Source organism: Panthera leo, chromosome D4, assembly GCF_018350215.1.
Source record: "Panthera leo isolate Ple1 chromosome D4, P.leo_Ple1_pat1.1, whole genome shotgun sequence".
In the NCBI taxonomy this organism is placed as follows: Eukaryota; Metazoa; Chordata; class Mammalia; order Carnivora; family Felidae; genus Panthera; species Panthera leo.
In genome coordinates, this window is record NC_056691.1 from 28,614,523 (window position 1) to 28,630,223 (window position 15,701).

Below are 15,701 nucleotides of genomic sequence, written 5' to 3' on the forward strand. Positions count from 1 at the left end.
GCACAGCCTCCCCTGTGACCAACATCATTCACCAGAGTGATATGTGTGTGTGTGAATATATATATATATATATATATATATATATATATATATATAAACAAATGATGAACACATCATTATCACCCAAAGTCCATAGTTTGCCTTAGGGTTTACTCTTGATGTTGTACATTCTATGGGTTTAGACAAATGTATAATGGCATACATGTATCATTATAACATCATACAGAGTATTTTCACTGCCCCAGAAATCCTCTGTGCTCTTCCTACTTATCTGTCCTCCTCCGCCTATCCCTAGTAACCACTGATCTTTTTACTGTCTCCATTGTATAACAGAAGGTCATATAGTTAGAATCATACACCCTGTAGCCTTTTCAGATTGGCTTCTTTCACTTAGAAATATGCATCTGAGTTTCTTCCATGGCTTTTCATGATTTTTGAGTGCTGAATAATAGTCCATTGTCTAAGTGTACCACAGATTATTTATCCATTCACCCATGGAAGGGCATCCTGATCGCTTCCAATTTTTGGCAACTGTGAATAAAGCTGCTATAAATTACTTTCTGCAGATTTTTTTGTACAATGTAAGTTTTCAGCTCCCTTGGGTAAGTATCAAGTCCTGTGATTGCTGAATCATGTGGGGAGTATGTTTAATTTGTAAGAAACTGCCAAGCTGTCTTTCAGAGTGTCTGCACTACTTTGCACTCCCACCAGCAATGGATGGGAGGTCCCCGTTGCTCCACATCCTCGTCAGCATTTGGTGATGTCAGTGTTCTGGATTTTGGCCATTCTAAAAGGTATGTAGGGGTGTTGCTTTAATTTGCATTTCCCTGATGACATCTTCCCATATGCTTATTTGCCATTTTGCCATCCATATATCTTCTTTGATGAGGTATCTGTTAAGGTCTGTGGCTCATTTTTTAATCAGCTGTTTTCTTATTGTTGAATTTTTAGAGAGTTCTTCATATATTTTGGATAACAGTCCTTTATCAGATATGTCTTTTTCAAATATTTTCTCCCAGTCTGTGACCTGTCTTCTCATCCTCTTGACACTGTCTTTCCCAAAGAAGCTTTTTATCTTAATGAAGTCCAGCCTATCAATCATTTCTTTCATGGACCATGTCTTTGGTGTCATATCTAAAAAGTCATTGCCACACCCAAGCTCATCTAGGTTTTCTCCTATATTACCTTCTAGGAGTTTCACATTTATATTTGTATTTATATTGAGTTTAATTTTTGTGAGGGCTGTAAGTTCTGTGTCTGGATTCATTTTGTGCATGTGGATGTCTGGTTGTTCCAGCACCATTTGTTCAAGAGACTATCTTTGCTCCATTGCATTGTCTTTATCAAATATCAGTTGACTATATTTATGGGGGTCTGCTTGTGGGCTCTCTATCCTGTTTCATTGGTCTATTTGTTTATTCTTTTACCAATACCACACAGTCTTAATTGCTATAGATTTATAGTACATCTTAAAGTCGGTAGCATCAGTCCTCCAGCTGTGTTCTTCTCCTTCAAAATTGTGTCAGCTATTCTGGGTCTTTTGCCTCTCCATATAAACTTTAGAATCAGTTTGTCAATATCCATAAAGTAACTTGCTGGGAAATTGGTTGGGATTGCACTGAATCTATAAATCAAGTTGGGAAGAACTGACATTTTGACAATATTGAGTCTTTCTATCCATGAACATAGAATAACTCTCCCTCAAGTTCATCTTTGAACTTTCATGCTTCAAAGTTTTGTAGATCTTATACATATTTTGATAGATTTATATCTAAGTATTTCATTGTGTTGGGTGCTTCATCTAGGGATGAATCCTTCTTTGGCTTCTCCAGCTTCTGGTGGCTATTGGCATTCTTTGGTTTCTTTGGCTTGTGGAGACTCTAGTCTCTGCTTCCATCTTCACATTGCATTCTCTGTGTGTCTCTTCTAAAAACACATTTCATTGGATTTTGGACCCACCCAGGTAATTCAGGATGATCTTATCTCAAGTCCCTTAATTAAATCTGCAAAGACCCTCTTCCTAAATAAGTTCATATTCACAGGTTCCAGAGGTTTGGATGTGGACATGTGGGTTGTTTTTTTTTTTTTTTGAGGGGGGTGGGCAGAGGGACACCATTCAACCTGCTATAGTAATCTTGAAATTATTTCCAATTCTGAAGCTGGGGACCACAGTCGCTCTGAGAATTTTGAGAAACAGTGATTTTCATCCTCAGTTTCTACTCTTTTCCTGGTCAGTCACAGGGTGTCCTGTCGAAAGCCCAGTAGCATAGCATGGTGGCAAACCATGGCAGATAGGTGCTTCAAGTCGAACTGGACTTAGCTTTGGGTGAAAGACACAAAGCAGCAAGTATGTCATTGTGGAGAAACTTCTCTATTGATTTACTTTAAAATATTTAGAATTTAAGCTTAACTCCAGGAATGGTTTCAACTTGGAACATGAGGAGTAAGGCTATGGAAACTCTAAGTACCAAAGTCAGACCTGTAGGTGGCAGCAGGGAGGCGTGGGGACCTCTACCAATCCTGCTAATGATGTTACTGAAGAACCTAACAGAAAATCCCTAGCAGTCAAATATTTGAGTTAAAGGGGGGTTAAAGGGGATGCTTTCCTTTGCAAAGAGAACATTATGTGTTTTGATTAGTAGGAGAGAGCTCCCATTTTAGGGACAGCATGACATGAGCCTGAGAACCAGCAGACCTGAGTTCCTGCCAAGTCTCTACATAATGCACCACAAACACCATCCCTTCGCCCTTATCCGTGAAGGGCATCTCAGGGTTTCCAAGGTCAAATCCAACTTTGAGATTCCATGGATCATCAGAGGAGAATCACTGTTCATGCTGCTGATTCTGTGTCTGTCTTCCTTTCTCAGAGAAAAAGAGAAAGACTCGATGCATCCATAGCAGAAAACAGGCACCAGATGAAAACTCTTAGTTAAATAAGCCAACGGCCCCATCGAAAGACACCATACAGAACATAAAACAAAAACAGGGAGAAGGTATCTTTTTGTGATTTTGCTTGGCTTCCTCACGGCAGCGGGGTAGGAGACTATTATCTCCCATCTAGCTGTCTTTATAGTAAGAAATGGCTCCCAGACCACCACATCTCCCTCAGTGCTTCGAGAACCAGAAGTTACAAGACCTAAGCTACAAGGTTAAAAATCAAAAGGTGCTTTGTGAGTTCAGGAGACTTCCCTGAGAGGTCCAGCCACAGCTGGAGTGGGAAAAATACTAGCTTTGGGTCTAGTCAGTGGACAAAAGTGGACCCAATGCTTAAACTCAAACTAAGTTCCTTGTTGGAAAACACGAAATTGGCAGGGATTATTTGGAGGGAAAAGAGCAGGATTTACAGACACATATTTAAACTTACAAGTAAAAATATATATATATTTATCTATTACATATCTATATTTTATTAATACATTAAATATATTAAGTAAAATATTAAATGTTTTAATATGGTAAATATGTTTGATAAAATATTTTACTGTATCAATATAATTATGGATTAATATAGCAAATAACATTTATTATATATTAACATATCTGTTTAAATCTAGAGCTCAAGAAAGCCCACAGATGTTTTTTAACATATAACTTGCCATGATCTGGGAATTCTAGTCCAGGGTCAGCTAAGGGAGACACTGTTTATACAGTGAGCCTAGTGAGAAATAGACTTGCTTGCAATAAATTGTATTTCCTTAAATTACATTTTATGATGAATCTTTTTACTTAAGGTAATTAGACCTTAGGAATTATTAGGCTTTGTTGTTCAATAGAGTGCTATGTTTTTATTGAAAAGTCACTACTGAGTGGCAACATAAGCCTTTAGACTCAGAAGGTTAGGTCATAGATGGGTGGCCCCCTAACTTTTCACCTGTCCAGTTCCCAGGAAGGCATAAACAGCTCTCTCTGCTCAGGTTAGTTCTGCTCACTCAGACCTGAACGGGCAACACAAAGAACAAGGGACACATTAACTGTAAGTTCAGTGGCCAGAGTACCTGGGCTTGTATCCCAGCGCTGCCGCGCATCGGTTGGACACCTTGGGCAAATTACTTCACCTCTCTGTTCATTCCATCACCTGTGAAATGGGTCATTTATAGATGGTGCCTAGTTGGTAAGGTTGTTGTGAAGATTAAATCAGCTATCTAATTTCTATGCATTCACTGTTATTGTTATTATTATCACTACTACTATTGTTTGACACAAAGCAAGGACGACTCTTTTTTTAGAAATAGAAAGAAGACGTTTATTTCTCTCCTATCCACTCAAAACATGCCATCCATAGCATTACTGAGATAGTAAGGCAGCACCAAGCACCACACAGCATTTGACAGTGAAACTATGCATGCTTTTTATTTCTGCTGTTTAGGAATGTATGATGCGCAGTCAGAAAGGGGTAGCACCGTGTGGGATAAAAGGTCCAGGTAAATGGCACTTCTTTCTGGTGTGGGCAAGGCCATTTCTTCATTTGGCAGCGTGCTTCTTATAGATCTCCAGGAACTCCTTCACGTCTTCAGGCGACCCCAAGATGATTGGCGCCCTCTGGTGGATCTCAGTGGGAACAATGTCCAGTACAGCTTCCTTGCCAGTGGTAGCCAATCCTCCAGCCTTCTCCATGACGTAGGCCATTGGGTTACATTCGTAGAGCAGTCTCAACTGAAAAAAAGAGCCAAGAGCAGCGCCCTCACACCAGAATATTACATAGAAAAGGGATTTGTTCTATACCAAGCTAATACAGAGCTAGTGGGAGTTTCCAAGGTAACATGTAACTCTCCCTTTCCTTCTATGAGGTTGTAATATCCCCCACCCCCAAGGCTGCCTCTAAGACCAAATGGTTAACTTAACCATTTGGTTAAATGAAGCCATTCATCAAGCCAGAGCCAGAGCCAGCAATAGATGGCCTGATGCAAGTGGGAGACAGACCACCTGGACTCAGGACTGAATGACATTTTGGCAGAACTGATGGTTCCCTTCTCTTTATAGCACGGAGACTGGACCTAATGAGTGACTCGGTGTGTGTTTTGGATGGAGCTTTGCCTATTCTAAAAGCATTAAACATCCATGGTAGTGTCTGGCTGCAGACATCTGGAAAGCAGACTGGCTCCTCCAAACAGTATGATATTGTTTGCAGCGCTGTGCACGTTCCTTTTACAATTCTCCAAAGGCTTCAGGGTTGGGATTTAGTATGTTATACATCTTGGCATTTACTTTTAAATATTAACTTTTTTATTGTGTTCATTTTCATGCAGTCTGCCTATTGAGCAGACAGCTTTTTGCAGGTGTTTCCTGACTCTATTTCCATACAGGTGTCATGGCCAGATTTGCAAAATTGAGGGGAAGAAAGGAGGCACCTCAATATCTGTGTTCAGAAACAATTTTTTGAGGCATTAAAGAAAAGTGCTATGGAGCAGGCTAATCACACAGGCTGAGATGCCTGACGTGGCTGTGGCAAGGGCGCTGTTTTAAGCAAATAAGAATGCCTTCAGCAAACTGGACACCACCAGCTGTAAACAGAGATCTGAACATATCTGGAACATATACACTTCTAACTATCCTAAGGGGATTATTGTTCCCATTCCTTTTCTTGCATTAAAAAAAAAAAAAAAAAAAGACAGTCTGTCTATCGGGGAAAACAAAGGGACAATATTTGGGAGGGAAACACACTGTCACTGTGTAGAAGAAAAGCGGGGCATCCCTCAGCCAGTGTTAAGCAAGCACAGCTCACCCCATGGCTTCGGGACTCTGTGGGCATTAGACCAGTGCAGTCAGTGGTAACAGCTTCCCTGAAAGCTCTAGGTTTCCCCAGAGAGTCTTTCTTTCCCTAGGAAGGTTTCATTTTCCAAGCAGCCAATGTCAGCTCATTAGTTATTTCTATTTTATGCCTCTTGAAAACAATCAAAGGAAACCTCTACTTGGATACATATTCGATTTTTCTGCCTTGGCAATGAAGCTGAACTGTTTCATTTCACATTATGAATGGCATTCATTTTTCCCAGGCCAAACCACGCACCCACTGGAAGCACCTGTCCTCACCATAACACTATTACTTATCTTTAGCAATGGAAGGGCTCTCAAGAGACCATTTTGAGCTGATATCACCTGGCTTTAATGAGGACAACCTCTAATCTAGGAAAGAAGATGCCACACATATCCTTAGCATCCTACTGCAGAGCACAATGGCAATATAATAGCTACTGTCATCTTTCTTTCTTCCGAAGTCAAATTCCCTGGGCTGCAAAGGAACTCCAGTGCCTCTCAATCACCTTTCAGGGGATTTGTTTACCTTTCCATTGGGGCTCTTCTTGTTAGCTGGGTACAGAAAGATCCCTCCATAGACCAGGGTGCGGTGGACATCAGCCACCATGGAGCCCACGTACCTGGCGCCATAGGGCGCTGTGTTGTCCTGCAAGGTTAAGATTAACAATAATTAGGGTTGCCGCAAAGAAAATGAGTTCTGTGTCCTCTATGCTCATCTGATTCAACAGTCATTTAATGAACACCTACGAGGCGCTTATTTGGGGCTATGATAGGCAATGTGATGAATATCCTGTTCCCAAGGAGCAGAAACGAATAGCCCCATTCTTACACATCTCACAATAGGTCAAATTACCTGCAGAAGCCCCAACCGGGGACGGGTTGATTCTGGTTATGGGGTTGGGATGGCCATCACAAAATCATACGTTTTACCGGGACATTGCAGGCTGAGAAGGATTTTGCCAAGCTAAGGAGCTGGGCAAGGGGGGAAGGGAACCGCCGAAGCAAAGTATGGCAACACAGAGAAGGCAAATGCAAATGCTGTCCACCAGGGGTCTGGGGAGGACCCTGGTGCAGTGCGTGTGTGCAGGCTTCAGTGGTGGGAGGGGAATCCAGGGTAAGGTGGAAAGAGAGATAGTAAAGCTGGAAAGAGAGCCTGGGGCCAGCTCTGAGGCCCTGAATGCCAAACAGTATCTGGGCTTCCTCCTCAGTGGCATTTAAGTAGGAGTATGACAAAACTGGATATTCCTGCATAGAACCAACTTTATAAACAGCCATTCCTTCTCTTTGTATTTGGTAATTTGTAACCTCTTCAGAAAGATGCCAAGATGGACACTCTTAATCTTGAGATGGTGGATAGAAATCCATTGGACACCACAAGGTGGGCACCTGGGTACGAGAACCACATTCTGTGCCATCTGAGATCAGGGACTACAGAAGTGAAATGTTTCACTGCCATGAACGAACTCATTCATCCGGCGACTTTATTATCCTAATTTTCTTCTGCCAAGAGAAAGTAGCTAAGGCTGATACGGACCCTCGGACTTTGACTTCTGAGGGCAGGGGCTCCAGTGCCCAGGACTAGGTGGGAATTTCATCATGGGGTCAGTGCACAGTGGAATCCAAGGCCCTGTGATCCCTGCCACCTTTAGCCTCCAGGCTAAATCATGAACCAACAGATCTGTGCATAACTCACGGGCCCTTGCCCAGAGCCCTCACTTACCGGGGGGAACTTCTTCCTCTGGACATACTCAGTGACAGCAGGGTCGAATTCCTTGGCATAGCCCTCATTGAGGCTGAAGATATTTCCTTTCTTTTTGATTTTCACGTCCCTGTCCACCAAAATGAACTCTCCAATGGCCTGGAAACAGGAAGGAGAGGGAGAGGTGATGAGCTGCCTCCTCCAGGCTTGTGTGAGGGCTGGGCTGGGCTGGGCTGGCCTGAGCTGGGCTGAGCTGGGCTGGGGGTCCTGAGGCTGGGGGGCACAGGATGCTTCTCCTGGAGCTGGGACACTATGTCCCCAGCCTGCCACTTCAGTAATGGCGAACAGGACAAGGGAAGAGTCAGTGGGCGAAAAGGAAAGAAGAGAAGAGGCTGCTGCAGATGTTAGGGGATCAAAATTTTTGGGTTTGCTTTCAAATGGTTTCAGTAAAACAAGAGAGAAACCAGACAAAAACAGGGAGGGGAGAAATAGGTAAAACAGCAGCAAAACCTGAGGGAGATTAAGAATTGTGTGTCCACTCATATGTGGAATTTAAGAAACAAAACAAATGAGCAAAGGAAAAAAGAAGAGAGAGAGAAAGACAAACCAAGAACCAAACTCTTAACTACAAAGAACAAACTGATGGTTACCAGAGGGGAGGTCAGTGAGGAGATGGGTCTGCAAAGTGTTTCTCAGAACTCAGTCCTGCCACCAAGTCCCAGTGCTGAGTTGATGCCTTTAGGGCTGAGGTACTTTAGAGGAGATGGCAATCTGGAAGGAAAGTGTCACCTAACTCCTACTGCTCTGGACTGAGGGTTGTTTGGGGCTCCTACATGTCCTGAGAAGAGGGCGCTTGAAGATCTGTCCTGTGGGGAGGGGGCTGTTCCATGGAGGTGAGAGGGAAGAAAGGAGGTATCAATACACCTGTCTCCAGCCATTTACCTCCCCCCCAGCAGAGAGTGGTTCCTGCAGACAGGGAGTGTGTCTGACCTAGAAAGAGAGGAATAGACGGAGGAAAGGAAGGCAGAATGGAAGGAGAACAGGAAGGATGAGGAAAAGGAGAAAAAGAGACTGGAATTAACAGTGGTCATTGGAAGGCTTCATTGTGAGTGATTCTTCTTTTTTCCTTTTATGCTTTTTTTTTCCCAAAAATTCTGACCACAGTTATGTAGAAACATTCTTTTATAATCAGAAAACTAAATAAATAAATAACTATATTTAGAAAAGAATTCTTGAGGGGCGCCTGAGTGACTCAGTCAGTGAGTGACTGGCTCTTGATCTCAACTCAGGTCAGGATCTCATGTTCATGGGATTGAGCCCCGAGTTGGGCTCTGCATGGAGAGCATAGAGCCTATTTAGGATTCTTTCTCCCTCTCTCTCTGCCCTTCCCCCTCCCTCCCTCTCTCTCTCTCTCTCTCTTTCTCTCAAAATAAATAAACATTTTTTTTAAAAGCATTTTAAAAAAGAAAGAAAAAAGTCTTGAAAACAAATCCATCACACAACAGGTGCCGAGAGCTCACGAAGCCATGCTTCCAGATGCCCTGCCCTGGTACCTGGCCAGAGCATGCAAGACATGAAGGAGCAAAGTCTCTTGCAAGTGCAGACAAGAGACTAAAAAGCCTTCTGAAAGTTAAAGACTGCTGGAAACGCAGAGAGAGCTGTCTCAGTATTTTTAGCAGAAACCATCAGCCAAAATGAAAAGAAAGCGCTAAGGGGGTCCGAGGTTCGCCCCACAGGCACCAGAGAGCAGTGGGTTAATGAGATGGTGTCCCCAGCAGGGGACCATTACAGCAGGCGTGCACCATTCTTCCAGACACCGAGGGGCCATTAGGTCTCAGGATGGCAAAAGACTATCAAATACACAGAAACTTACTCCCAGAAACACCGGTCTACGATCTGGAAACAAGAAAAGATTTCATTTTTTCTACACGTCCACCAACTCAAAGGTAACAGAGAAGTCACCAGAAGAATGTCTGGGGGAAGCAGTACATCTCTGGCAAAACAGTAAATCTGCAAACATCAGTGATTCCAGAAACTGTCCGCTGGGCTCCGGGTGAACTTTGCTCTGGTTCTGCCACTATTTTCCCCTGAGGTCACCTCATTTGGAGGCTTAATCTGGTATTGTTCCCTTAGCCTCGTCTATCTATTAAGCACCGGTTCTTCCAAGGAGGCAAAGTCCAGTTGTGCAAGATTGTAGGGGGCCAAGGCAGCCTACGTTCTCATTTATACCATCTGCCATGCACAGAGTCCAGGGCCTCACCAGGAACAAACTGTCTCCCGCCAGGTGCCAGCCAGGCATCTATACCTTGTGTTCAGTGCGTCAACAAAAAGCACCAAATAGATGAAGTTTCGTTACTGTCATAGGAGGACCCGTCGAAAACTAAAAGGTATTTATAAGCCCAGTTCTTTTCCCTTTGGGGCACTGTATCGAATGCACAATGAACGTGCCAACCTACTGAATTCTACATTCAACAGTAGGTTTTAAGTGGGCCAGATATTTAAAGAGATTTCTTTCCCCAATTCATCTGCTTTGTTGAAACCGTCATCTACCTGAATAAAGAGATAATTCTAATCAACAGGCATGTGGAAGGAATTACCAACAAATTAAAACTGTTAATATTTTCACGCCACCTTGGACTCCTATTTGTAAGGTAGCTTTTCTCTATAAGGTGGAAGGAGGAATTATCTTCATTTCCTTCTTTAAGTTCTCTTCCTTGAGTTTTTCAAAGCCTTATCAAAACTGCAAGGGTTCACAGAAGGTGTGCATGCATGAGCACAACAGCAAATGAATTAGGTAGCTATTTTTAAAGAAATGTAAGCCACTGCATTGGGACACCCATTCACCTCTGCAAAACAAGCTAGTTAACGGAGATACTCAGTGGCAAACAGACCATCTACAGGCCCTATCTGGTCCATAAATGTGTTTTAGTTGGCTAGCACGTACGTTTTTTAAATCCAGTGTTTCTTGAAAGATTGGAAGCCTTGGCAAGACTGGGCCCCTATTCCCAAATAGTAACAATTGCTAGACCTCTCCAGCTAGCTTTCCCCATTCCCCACCATTGCCCCAGTCTTCTTTCCCCAGCACACTGCATTCACTTACGTGGCCTGCCTGGACTTGGTGGACATTTGAATCCATTTGGTAATGTCTGTTCTAAAGAATTAATCTTGGAACAAAGTCCCCTGCTTATGCTCTGGACAAATATTATTTCTCACCTCAGTAGGCTTCTCACGATATACACAGTGCCCCCTCCATCTCCCTCACTCTTTCCCCACTCCATCGTCTCTGCCCCACTGTGGGCCTCATTTCCCACCTCTACATACCCCCCCCCTTCACCCTCCCACACAAATAACAGACATTTGCAGTCACCAGCCAAGCACCTAACTTCACACAGTGTCTCTCACCGGGTCCAGCATGAAGCAGTTGACGCCATTCGCCATGGCCAGGACCAACATGGTGGCACTGCCATACAGGGCGTAGCCGGCAGCCACCAGTTTCCTGCCTGGCTGCAAAGCGTCCTTCTCAGAAGGCTCATCAGCTGAACTCTGGGATAAGAAAGAAAACACAACATGTTTTTGTTTTGTTTTATGTTTCCTTTTTCCAGTTCAATCATTAGCAAGATGCATTATCAAGGTACTCTCCTAATACAACAGGGCATCTTCCTAGAAGGGCCTTCCTCCACACATCAGTAATATCCTGATTACATTACCACAGCAGCCTTCCCCCCATACTGCAGATTTCCTGCATCTGGATCCTTCTTCCAGGCAGGGGCCTCCTCCAATTTTACTAATTTGATATTCCCTCATTTCTCCATTATCACTTTCGAAAAAGAGCATGCCTCCTTGCCAGCTCCCACTAATTTAATCTTATTACAGGCATCAATGTCTTTCACCTGCCTACTCCATCTTTATTTAAACATATTAAGGCTGGGCTGCAGGACTGTTAGTCTGGCGAGGAAATCAATTTTGTGGGCTTTGGCCAGTTGCTGCGCGTGCCTTAGTGGGCAGTGTGGCCTATTGCCTCACACATCCAAGCAATTCTCAGAAATACGGGAATTTAGAAGATCTCTCCAGAGTCATTCCAGGATAGGGCAGTTGCTTTCCATTTTGTTGACCACATCCCACAGTAAAAAAATACACTCACACCACAAACCAGTACCAACACACGTGCACATGCACACGCGACTACACAAATTTAATAAAGCAATACTCACACTTAGAACATTACATGCACCCTAATCTTTTCATTTTTCATTAAAAACATAGCCCACCGGGTCATGTGACCATAGTTTGATACTAAGGAAGGGGACGCCTTAAGGGGATCTTCTTTATTAACACCTGATTGGCTTCTTCAGTCCTCAAAACAGCCCCAGACAAATCTTTCAGCTCAAATACTCTCTACTTGGATTCAAACAGAATAAAAAATGAGCAATTTCTGCCAATTTCATTTATTCCTTCCCCAATCAGAGATTCCAGTAGCTGAAAATAAGTACACACACCTGTATCACAATGCCGGAGATGGAAGTCATCCCAGCAAAAACATCCCTGGTAATTTTTCCCTGTAACTTTGACACTGTGGCCCAGAGGCCATCTGCATCAGAATCACTCAGTACACCTATTAAAAATGTGTATTCTGGGGGCGCCTGGGTGGCTCAGTCGGTTAAGCGTCCGACTTCGGCTCAGGTCATGATCTCGTGGTATGTGGGTTCGAGCCCCGCGTTGGGTTCTGTGCTGACTACTCAGAGCCTGGAGCCTGTTTCAGATTCTGTGTCTCCCTCTCTCTCTGCCCCTCCCCTGTTCATGCTCTGTCTCTCTCTGTCTCAAAAATAAATAAATGTTAAAAAAAATTTTTTTTTTAAATGTGTATTCTGGGGATGCAGCCTAAGCTTACTAAGCCAGACTTTCTAAGGGGGAATCTGCATTTTACTGTGCACCATACATGACTCTTGCACTGTAGTTTATAAAAAAGGAAGAGTCCAAAAGCCATTTTTTCTCCTTTTTCCCCTCATTCCCACTCCTGTGTCTAATAAATGGTTTTCACTAAGGCGGTTTGTTGGTTTTTTGGCTGGATTGGGTCATGTTATTTGATTTAGTTTGGTTTGTGTTCATAGAGCAGTGCATTGCATCTAAACACAGACCAAACACGCTATCAAGATTTTGAGTTGTTTTCCCAAACTCCAAATTTTGCCAGTGTCCAACCTGAAAAAAAGAACCAGCTTTCTTCAAAGCCAGTGACATAGGGGAGGACTCAGTCCTCCAATTATCCTCTATCACAACTACTTAACCCTGCCAATGCAGTGAGAAATCAGGTAACAGCAATATGTAAACGAATGAGTTGACTGGGAGCCACTAAAGTCTTGAAATAATCAGTTCTCCAGTAAGAAAAGTCCCTCAAAGACCCATCTCACCCAGAACCATCTGTGCCTGCCTGTGCCAACAGTGCAAGAGTAAACAGCTTTTCCTGAAATGTCGCCACCTGAAAAACTTACCCTCTGACTTCCATAGAATAAGAAATGGTCACGTTGTCTATGATCCACACACTCAGAAAAAATAATGCCATGGAATCATGGATTAGGAGGAATTCTTTCCTAGCCTGATCTTTCTAATGCATGGGTTCCCTCCTTCAAACCCCAGCAGTGAAGGCCTTTGTTCCAAGGGATCCATCACATTCCCATGCAGATGCTCACGGACCCACCGATGAGCCCTAGGCAAAATTAGAGAAAGTCTCTAGACCCTACCTTTCACTACCTATCCCAGGCCCCCACCTGCTGCAGGTATGGGTTTGTTTTACTCCACACCACCTCATGAGGAAGACATCATGGAGTCTGGAGACTTAAGGCAGTGGAAGAGAATATCAGGCAAGAGTGGAGCTATGCTATCTTGTCACTTATCTGGTCTTCCCTCAGAGGGGCAGCCAAATCCTCCTCGGAAGGGCTCACAGGCATTTGAGAGTCCCCCATAACTCAGCCAATATTGCTCATCTACTATTACACTAGACAACCTAGCCTACAAAAAATAGATAAAACAAAGCCCCTGCCCTCTCAAGGGGTTTATAATCACTAGTGAACATGGGTAGGTTTTGCCTGGTCAGCAACCACAATCCTTCTGATGATAACTGCACTCACTGTTAATCTCCTTAACATACTCCCGGGCCCTCAGCTCTGGGGGGGGGGGGGGGGGGGGACATGACCCTGGCCTGACCAACAAAATCATCGCCTCAAGCCATAGTGATTAGTTGAGGGATGGCCAGGTGATCAAAGCCAAGCCAATCAGACCCAATGAGATGACATTCTTATTGCAATTGTTGGAAAAGAGGCTTCCATCTTCTGCTCGACTTAATTGAGAGGGATGGGTGTGAGCCTGGATTTGCTAGGTGCTGTTTTGCCACCAGAGAGGAGGAGCGCAGTAGAGATGGAGAGGAAGCGTCTCCTGGTTGCATGGTCTGAGTCCTTGAACGCAGCTGCACCTGAAGCAAATCTATCCACTGGGCTTTCTACTTATGAGAACCAATAATTTTCTTCTACTTTCCTTCCTTCCCTCCCTCACTCCCTCCCTTTTTTCATTCCGTTCTTTAGTTTGAGTTCTGATACTTTCCATTGAATGTTCACATACAAACCAAGTAATATTAATAGCTAACATTTATCAAACACTTTTTTTGTGCCAGATACTATTTTGGGGGCATTATTTTTAAGTTTCAGTACCTCCCCTTTACAGATAAGGAAACAAGAGGTACAGAGAGTTAGTTACTTTGCCCAAGGTCCTATAGAACTGGTAAGTGTCAGTGTTAGGAAGCTGCATTCCATATGGCTATTAATTAATAAGTCTCCCTGTGCTCAGTTAAAGGACTTGAATTGGATTCTGAAACTGCCCGAGCACTTGTGAAACTACATTTAGTTGTGGGTACTGGATATTTCCAAAATCATCTCATATGAAACACGTTTAGCTTAAAAACATTTTTTTTTTTAAGGAAAGGAGGACAGGGCAGGGCAGGAAAACCATTTCCAAACATGTAAAACAAAAACAACCTTATTTTCTGAAGCTTTAAAAGGCCAAATGAGGGGCACCTAGGTGGCTCAGTTGGTTAAATGTCTGACTTCGGCTCAGGTCATGATCTTACAGTTGGTGAGTTTGAGCCCCGCATCAGGCTCTGGGCTGACAGCTCACATTTACAGCAGTAAATGTGTCACTTGAAGCATCAGACACATGGATGTTTACCCCCCACCCCAAGCTCTCAAATGGTTTCAAAGAATCAATAAGATGTTTGAAAATTGAAATAACATAAAGGCAGGTGTCACACTCATCTTTTCTTTTTTTTCTTTTTTTTTTATTTTTGGCTTTTAAGAGAGCCACTTCAGGTTTATTAAGAGCATGGAGACCTGTTGTTGAGTTTTAGCATTCATCAAGCTGCTGTTGCAAGCTGCTTTGATTTTGATATATATATATATATATTTTTTTTTTTTTTTTTTTTTTTTTTGGTTGATAGCTAGTTTTCTGGCTCTCAGTTTTCTAGGGATTTTTTTCTTTCCTTAAAAGAGTCTTTATTTAGGGTTTTGAGATAGAGACTGTGGCTGGCAAACATCAACACTCCTTTAGTTTTGGTGAAGTCATTAACCAGGAAGGAGTCTACCATCATAGGAAGAATTTTGCTAGAAACCTCTCTTGCTCTACTGTGGATTCGATACTTGATAAGTAAAAATTACCTCCCTCCATGTCTTTAATAGGAATGTATGTTTCACGGTATGACTTGGAAAATAACTGAGTTGTTGCCTTTGCCTTTTTGTTATGAGCATTAGAATCCTCTATTACCCAAACTGATTTTGATGTGGATCTGCCTCTCAGCCAAGACAGAAAACCAAAATCCACACCAATGATGAAAGAAAACCATCCCACGGTGGTCCTACTTTCCATGTGTTCAAAAGGAGATTATGGGCAACACCAGACAAATCACTCTGAGAAATAAGGTGCAAACTGTGGTCCCGCCTGTCAAGCTGTGGCCTCCCTCTGTCTCCCGAACAGGAAAGCTGGGAGGAAACTCAGAGGTCAGCTGAATGAAGCTGCCTCATCCACTGAGATGAAGGAATGGGCTCAGGCTTTACTGAGGTTTTATTTCTAAAATAAACAAGAGGGGCAGAAGTCAAGATGACATACTTTAGATTTCATAATGTTTATGATGGGCAATGGGGACCCATTCTATTTTTTACCAGTCTGTGTACTTGAGTTATTACACACACACACACACACACACACACAC

The 15,701-nt window shown here is 43.1% G+C and overlaps 1 protein-coding gene across 2 annotated transcripts in view; it reads right to left on the reverse strand.

Moving 5' to 3' along the window:
- Nucleotides 1-4,323: 4,323 nt before the first annotated feature.
- FBP1 (fructose-bisphosphatase 1) overlaps nt 4,324-15,701 on the reverse strand; it is a 29,529-nt gene continuing 18,151 nt past the window's right edge. For both annotated transcript variants that reach the window (XM_042913479.1, XM_042913478.1), the window contains exons 4-7: nt 10,856-10,996; nt 7,475-7,612; nt 6,281-6,400; nt 4,324-4,653 (exon numbers count right to left, since the gene is read on the reverse strand). In XM_042913479.1, coding sequence (XP_042769413.1) covers nt 4,462-4,653; nt 6,281-6,400; nt 7,475-7,612; nt 10,856-10,996 — 591 coding nt within the window. In that variant the 3' untranslated portion in view covers nt 4,324-4,461. The remainder of the gene's footprint in view (nt 4,654-6,280; nt 6,401-7,474; nt 7,613-10,855; nt 10,997-15,701) is intronic.